Source organism: Folsomia candida, unplaced genomic scaffold, assembly GCF_002217175.1.
Source record: "Folsomia candida strain VU population unplaced genomic scaffold, ASM221717v1 Fcan01_Sc001, whole genome shotgun sequence".
Taxonomy (NCBI): Eukaryota; Metazoa; Arthropoda; class Collembola; order Entomobryomorpha; family Isotomidae; genus Folsomia; species Folsomia candida.
In genome coordinates, this window is record NW_019091193.1 from 913,133 (window position 1) to 921,787 (window position 8,655).

At 35.5% G+C, this 8,655-nt stretch overlaps 1 protein-coding gene across 1 annotated transcript; it reads right to left on the reverse strand.

Moving 5' to 3' along the window:
* Positions 1–1,564: 1,564 nt before the first annotated feature.
* LOC110859044 (glutamine synthetase) lies at positions 1,565–4,695 on the reverse strand. Its single transcript, XM_022107909.2, has 7 exons — positions 4,473–4,695; positions 4,331–4,387; positions 3,870–4,245; positions 3,357–3,547; positions 3,150–3,193; positions 2,029–2,194; positions 1,565–1,810 (listed from the first exon to the last, which is right to left on the reverse strand). The coding sequence occupies exons 1-7, from the start codon at positions 4,582–4,584 to the stop codon at positions 1,662–1,664; spliced, it is 1,095 nt and encodes a 364-aa protein (XP_021963601.1). The 5' UTR covers positions 4,585–4,695; the 3' UTR covers positions 1,565–1,661.
* Positions 4,696–8,655: the final 3,960 nt, after the last annotated feature.

Here is an 8,655-nt window from a genome sequence, read left to right on the forward strand (position 1 = left end):
ATTGTATTTTTCACTTTCTTATTTCGCGATCAGTCATTTCTGCAGTTGTTACGGATTATTACTTGATTTTATTTTTTAGAAAATTATTTCTCACTTACATACTTACGTATATCGTTTTGCTGTCAAACATGGTAAAGAGACGCGATTAGTTGGGGTCCACCAGTGGCCACTGAAGCCGTCGAGACCTCTGGGGACATTAACATTTCAAGATAATGGAGGGAGGGGCTTAAATATATAACATGGGCAGGTAATGGGGACATCGAATAACCGTGGGGTCCCCACTGTCCCCATCTCTCCGCAGCCAGTGGGTTCGGTCCTTAGAAGTATAGTTCCAGGATCCAAGAACAAACCCATCTTTGAATTTCTTTAAGCAAATGATTTAGACATTCTTGAAAAATTTTATTTAATTTTCAGAAAATTAACGAAAAATAAGGAATACTCCAACGCAACCAATGGATACAGGCAACTCCAAGTAATTGGGATCTTGTTCAACATAATGCATGCAAAAGTCACATTTCCTCTGTTTTTAATTGGCGGAAGCTTCCTTGTTCCTGGTGGATTAGTCGTTTTGATAAAGTTGAGGAATCTGGTGCCCCTCCAGTTTATCGGAATTGTTGGATTGGTCGTATCGAATTGTGCTCTGGGGTTTCCCCTTTTGGCGGAATTAGGGGGACAAATTCACCACAAGTCGGGAGTACTATTGTCAAAGTGGAAGGCTTTACAAGATTCAACATTGGACTATAATTCGAAATGGCGGCAGAGATTTGTGCGATCCACAGCCCGTATAAAGATTCGGTACGGTTCGGTAAACTACTTTGAGGCCAAGTCCCCCCTGGATATGGTTGGCGTATGGTCAAATATCACGATGTCATTAATTCTTCTGATTTGAGGTACATAACTGCGGAACGAATTAAAAAATTAGTGTATGTATTTAGATATGCAATACAATTATTTCTGGGTGTGGTTTGCGTATTGATGAGTGAATTTTTTTAATTCTCGTGTAACAATACAAACGCCCGTAAGTCTAATGTTACATATTTACATATGAAGGTAAATGCATATTGGGCTTTTAAACAAAATCTTGAACCTGAATTACTATTCATGTACTTACTATTTATGTATATACGTATTTATGTATTAAGTAATCAATGAGTTTAGTTGTCGTATCGATTTATGTAGATGGACATTTCGTTTATCTTTTTCGCTTAATTTCAACCATATTGTTATTAATACTAGTGTTTTGCGTACAGGATGGTTTAAACTGGAAAATGTTGGCAAAAACCACAACTCTCAATTAGCTATGAGGATTTGGCATTGAGATTTTTAATATCAAAACTGGTGGAACATAATGACGAGGTTCTTGAAGTGGCGAATTTCAGTGGCCAAACTAATAGAAATGTGTGAATTTTTCATTTTGAAAAATTTTCTGTAATTTTGTAGCGAGGCATTTATACCAGCTTATTCGTATGCAAGTATATATACCTATAAGATTTTAATATTTATGCAGCTTCCCAAATGAATAAGTGCAAATTTTATGCTTGAATAAAATTGGTTAAACCACTCCTTACATTTTAATTTAAACTTTACAAGTATTTATTTCAATTCACTTATTTATTTATTTTGCAAGACAAAAAAAGACAAAAAAAATCCACACCTAAGAATTACTCGTCCAACAAAGTGGTACGCACGATAATTTCAGTGACACAATACGGATCGCAGTTTGACGACGGGCGTCGATCTTCCAAATATCCTTTACGTTCCTCCGCCACACTTCGAGGAATACGGATTGAACAGCCACGATTTGCCACGCCTGAGATTTAAATGTTTTCAGTTACCGTTATAATTAAAAATTAAGAAATATTACTATCCGTTCAAAAAATAAAGACAAAAAATCTGAGCAGTTATCTGGCAGTTTGTTTATATACCTCAAAAACAAAAATTAAATTTAGGAAATTTAAGGAGTTTTCTCTCTATTTTTTGAACGAATATCAAATTATTTTCTTGGATAAGAAAATAAAAAATAAATACCAGCAGAGAAATCATGGATCGATGACGTTTCATGGTGTCCAGTGAGTCGTCGTTCGTTATCTTTGCCTTGTTTGGGATCATAGGCTTTGATGTGGCGAGCATGTTGGCGGGACAGACGGTCGATTGCTTTCTCAATTTCGACTATCCCGTTCTCTCCGCGCATCGCCTAAGAATTTTGATTTTTATTAGTTAACCAAACCTTAGAATATTTTTTTTATTTTGCAATTTTTTTATTTATTTTGCCATGACTACTAAAATAATCGAATAGGAATTTTATTTTTAGTAGTTTGCCACACCTTAGAATTATCTTTTTTCATTTATTTTGCCATGACTAGTAAAATAAGTGCATGAGAATTTTAATTTCAATTTATTTTTACAGCTAAGAAAATTATTATTATTTTGTCGTGGCATTTAAGAATTTGTATTCCTATTAATTTTTTACAGCGTATAATTATTTTGTTTATTAAATTTGCTATGAATCATATGCAAAATTTTGCAGTCATGGCCAATATATACGTGTGCAGAAATACACCCATGTAGTCAAATAATCTGCATGGCTATTGAACTCAATTATCGCATTGTCAAGTGGCAAATGACGGGATGTTGTTGCCATGAACTCTTTTTTTCATTATACAAATAAAGTAGTCATGGCCACAGTTTAATTAGCCAGCAATTAAAAAACATGCCACCATTAAAAACTAATCTCCCTACTGAATCCTCTCGATAGCTAGCCTGAGCTTATTAAATATTATTTTTCATAAAGACCAGGAAATTATTTTGCATGGAAATTTTAAATGAAAATATTGGCATAGAACAAGCCAACATAAATCGTTCCCATGACAATCAATATTTAATGGAAAGATTGCCATGACAACTCACTTTAAAAAAACAAAACACTTGCCAAACTAACAAGTTGACGTAACAATTCTGTCGCAGATAAAAATTTATCAAGTGGTTATCCTTATGTAAACTGTTGATTTAACGGTTTTTGCACAAGGCTTATATGGCTCATGAACTCTTGTTTGACTAGGTGAATTTTTTTGAAGTTAATTAGCAACACCGTTGCCATGACAATAACCGGGTTGATTTTTTTAGCACCATTAAAATTTTATGAAACTGACCTCAGTGCTGAAATTGGTATGGCAACCGGCTCCGTTCCAATCACCTAGAATAATAAAAGTCAAAATAAAAAACCATACCTACTAAAAACAAGAAGTACACTCTAAATAAAAATCTGGTAAAATTCACCCAAGGTTAAATGCGTAAAATAAAGGATGACACAATATGAAATTGGGTAAAATTCATCCAGCTACGAATATGCAAAATACCTGGAATCGGTTTAGGATCCAAACTGACGACGACGCCAAAATCTTCAGCGACACGGTGCAAAATGTATCTCGACATCCACAACTCGTCGCCCATGTCGATGCCTTCGGAGGGACCGACCTGGTACTCCCACTGGGCCGGCATCACCTCCGCGTTCGTTCCACAGATTCGGATTCCAGAAAATAGACAGGCCCTGAAATGATATCATTATTTAGTTACCGTGGTAACTGAATATTCTTAAAAATCCGGTATTAAAATAATACCAAGCGGTATTCATATATGCATGACCCTACCAAAACGGTATTCATAAGTAATACCGCGTTACATATTAAAGATTTACCATTTCCGTAGCACATTTTTACGAACCGGGATAATTTTAATACCTAAAAATCAATGCCTACGTGACTAAACCAGATTTCTAACGGTATATGTACATACATGTATGTACCTACGAATAGATTGGTTGACATGGATACCATAGCAACAAAAATGTAAAAATATAAAAAATCACTCACTTGTAATGCGCCTCCACCACATCTCGAGCAAAGACCTTGTTCGCCCCAACGCCACAATAGTAGGGTCCTTGTGGTCCCGGAAATCCAGATTTGGGCCAGCCAAACGGATGCAAATCTCGGTCCAGAAGAGAATACTCCTGTTCCATGCCGAACCAGGGATGCGTCGCTTTCGCCTTGGTCATGGCGTCGAGGCACGTGGCACGGTGGTTCGTCTCGGTCGGCTTCTTGTTGTATTTGTAAGTCTCGCAGAGCACGAGCTTATGGTTCCCTTGGAGAAATGGGTCCTTGTAAAGGGCGACAGGGTGGAGATACACGTCAGAATTGGACCCCTCAGCCTGGTAGGTGGAAGAACCGTCGTAATTCCAGATGGGTAGTTCTATATTATATTTTATGATTATTTTTTAGAGGGTGTGGTTACATGGTTTCATGGTGATTTGTGTACATATTTTTTGTAAGATTACCCTCAGCCGTCTTGGGAACGGAATAATGCGTCCTTGTCTTTGCGCGGAGGTATTCGCCTGAAAAGAATTTATGTATTTGTTAGGTTTTCATGGAAACGAATAATAATTTTTATGAAATTTTAAATTGCTTTAAAAACCCCACCTGTGCCATCAATCCAGACGTACGTTAATTGCGACAGATTCTGATCCAGTGGGAGTGACATGTACCTCTCGTACACTGTCTTGTTCATCGCGATTTTCGGTAGGGAAGCCATCGTGACAAGTTTCTATGGAAATTTACTTCACGTATGTACTTACGAACGTAGCAAGCAACACTGTGGAGATGTGCGTGATCTAAAATCCAAACGAGGACTAAATGGAAAGTTGTCAAGGCAGACTTGTTTAAACCCATGTCAGCAATAACAAGTTACATATGCATCACAGCAATAATTTAGCATAATAGCATAGCAACCATTGTCTCCTCTTCGATTGGGAAGGGTGGGGGCCATTCACCAATTATTTTACGAATTAAGAAATGTGTTTTTTTAACCCTACCCCCCATCTCGCAATGTTAATAAATTCCCCCTCCCAGAAATCTTGATCAACCTTTAAATTGCCCTACTTTCCTGTCCGTACACTCTAAAAAATAATTTGAAAAATACCACCAAATGAATGAATTCTACATGAATGATTTATTTCTAACCTTTTTCAGGTAAACGCCCAGAAAGTTAGATATACACATTGTAGTTGTTGACTAACTATGTACGTAAACTATGTACATACACGATTCGCAGGTTGTGAATCCTGCATTAAGTAAACTATACAAAATCCAGAGTAAAGTTTATTCCTTATCAATTTAACCTTACTCTGAATTTCGTGTGTGTAGTTTACTTAAGATAAAATTCAATGTGCGTTTACGTTTCAAAAGGTTGACAGTATTTTCAAGAGTGTATAAATGCCGGATTTGTACACAGAATTCATGCATTCATGCATGCATTTATAATTGTGATATTATTTTTAAGAGTGTAATTTTAATTTCCGTTGTTATGCATGAATGACGACGATGTTTAAGAATATCACGCGACATCATCACGAAAATTTCCGTTGCTATAGTGAATTTCCGTTGCTATGGTGATACATATAGATTTATGTAATAAAATCACGCGACATACCACAGTCACGTAACCACTTGAGAAAAATAACCTTGACAATGGTGATGTTTAATACATATGAATGCACTGATATAAAACAGGTTTCTGGTTGCCATGGAAATAAATACATGCTTCCCAAATTTGGATGACACGGGTAGAAAACAAAGTAAAGTTTGGCTTCATTATCGACCTTTATGTATAAGGAAAGGTTATAATTATCATAATTGTTAGAAAAGTTTAATTATTTTTTGAAGGTTTGTAAATTTTTGAAATTGCAAAATTTCTGCTGCCAAATTTTATTCAAATTTGCATATGCGTCAATGGATAGATTATTTTCCAGTGGAGTAACAATTTTGAGAATATGCATGTAACGAGAGACAATGTAATTTTATGCTTGCCCCAAATCAAAATACACTGTTAAAAATCTGGTATATGTAGTCTCGCAGGTGTTGATTTCTCGGTGTTGAGGTTGCTACCATTTGGTATGAAAATTATGCGGTAAAATTTTTTGTGACCAAAATGTTTTACTTTCATACCGACTTATTACTATACGGCGTTACTCTTCAATACCACTTTGGTAGAGGTATATATGTATGAATACTACGTGGTATTATTTTAATGCTGGATTTCTAAGAGTTAATGAATAAGAATGTACGTTGTCTCGTTGTTAGGATTGACAAATGTATATTAGTTTGCCATCACAGCAACATATTTTTAGTTTAAGGAAAACTAGAAGTTCGTTAACATTAAAAAGGTTTATTTTTGGTATGGAATTATACTAAAACCTCAACAGACAACCACTTTGTGTACAAAATGGTTGTCTAGACAACGATAAATTCTATTGCCCTGTCAACCATTTATTATTATTCTGTATGGGACTATGTAGGTCGTCCAGTCATTTTCTCCCCATTGGAAACACCCCCAAGTCCCTGATTTCAATTTTAAGCAAAATTGATTTTTTAATCGTAACTTGGGCCACGGATTGTAATGATGGGTGTTTTGGCTTCTATATTTTTTATTTTTGGCTATTTTGGTTGTCATGAATAAAAATATATAATTTTTTAATAACTAGAAGATGATAAATAAAAGCCAAAAATTTCGAATTTCCAAATCGTTACTATGGTGAAGTTGGCAGTTTTTTATAATGGCACCCTTTATGTGTAATGTTTTGTTTCAATCATTACTACGATTACCATATTGTCATGAAAACTGTCAAAGAATATAATTTTTGTTAAATTTGCCTAGACCTCGACAAGTAAAGCACATTATGCGTTTCTTGTGGAAATTATTGCATGTCTACAAAAACATAGACATAATTATTCTCAAGGGTTGTCATGGAAACTGTATATGCACATATGTACATACATATGTAGTTATAGTTGAATGTATGTATGTATGTATAATTATAGCCTCATTAATTGTATGAATAAACAAATACATACATATGTTGTTCACACACTTTGACCAATGGTGAAATAATATTACATGCAACTTTACATATGCATGTAGATATGTATTCTCCCATCGCCATGGTTACACCGGAACTGGTTATAACGAGCACTACCGCCTAGTAATATTGTGGTAATGAAACGATTACCACTTAGAAACAAATTACTGTGTACCAACCAAATCAGTACCAGTAATAATATGTAACATGTTATATATGTAACTCTATCAGATTTTTAACAGTGTAGCAACAAGTAGGGTTGCCGCGGGTAACGGGTCGGGTACCCGTTACCCGCATACCCGCACGATTCTTGCGGGTACCCGTTATCTGCGGGTAGCGAGAACTACCCGCACGGGTAACGGGTAATTCAGTTTTTATTTAATTTTCGCCATAACCTAGTTCACAAAGAAAGTTAGCAGCAAGTTAGTCCGCATTTACCAACAAAAGCGTCAGTTTATTATTTGTCATTTTCCAGCAACAAGCGTTTATTACGAGTTTATTGTCTCTTTTTGGAAGCCAAAGAAGCATACGGTAGCCTCAAATACATTTCACGTCCATAAAATTTGGAGCAATTATTGTTTCTCAAGCATCGTTTGCCTGCTCTAAAATATCAATAATAATTTGTCCTGTATTTGTCTGTATTTATGTAAGACTGACCAGATTTTAATTTGTGCTTTGTAATTTGTGAAGATGAAAAACCTGAATCCGATAGAAAGTAAAAAATTTATTTGTAGACAATTCTTTTAATGAAAACTTCATTTCAATCAAAATTTGAAAAAATCAAACAAAAAATTGAACCTTTTTCATGCTATCGCAAGATTGCCCAGGAGAGTATATCAAAAAGTCAGGCCCAAAATTAGGAATAACATGGTACTTATCTTTTTGTTGAATCGATTCGAAGAAAAATATTGGCAGCAAAGTTTAATTTTTAAGTAAATGTTCTGTATCTTTTCCTCCACTGGACGAGAACCATCGTGGACTTTGAACACAGTTCCCCAATAGTTTCCTTTAAACGGGTCATTCAACGGAAAAATAAGTGTCATGTAATTCCTATTTTTTGGCTTAATATTTTGATATATGTACATAAATCGGTATATCTAGCTTGAAAAACGATCCAATGTAAGCCAAAGATTTTGGTTCCAAAAATAGCTAGTGACACCTACGAGCAAATTATGGCATGCGTTACTTGCATAGCATTATCTCGAAGTACATATCAACCCAAATGAACAAATAATTGATCAAATCAAATTTATTCTGAAGTTTGGTTAGTTTTTAACCTTATTCTCATAACGGGTAGCGGGTACCCGCACGGGTACCCGTGCGGGTACGGGTAGTTGTGCTGCGGGTAACGGGTCGGGTAACGGGTAGCATTTTCGCTACCCGCGGCAACCCTAATCAATGCTAGTCCATCTATGTAACGTGTTCTTCAAAATTGTTGGCTAAATTTATTTTTGCAAGTTGTAAAAAATTCTGGAATTTTGTATCGTCAGTTTTTCACATACTCAATAAAATAACTTTTCCATACCTCGTTCGAGATTTTAAGCTTTTAGGAAAACTGGAAAAATGTTCATCTGGGAGGGACCCCATAGGGTCCCTCCACCATGGCATATATATAGGGCGCCCTATATATATGCCTTTCGTGAACAATTTCTCAGTGCCACAAAAGGAATATATTTTCAAGTTTAATACATGTTTTCTACTTGAAATTTAACTGGCTTTCCAATGGAATAAAGATAAATTTGAAATTC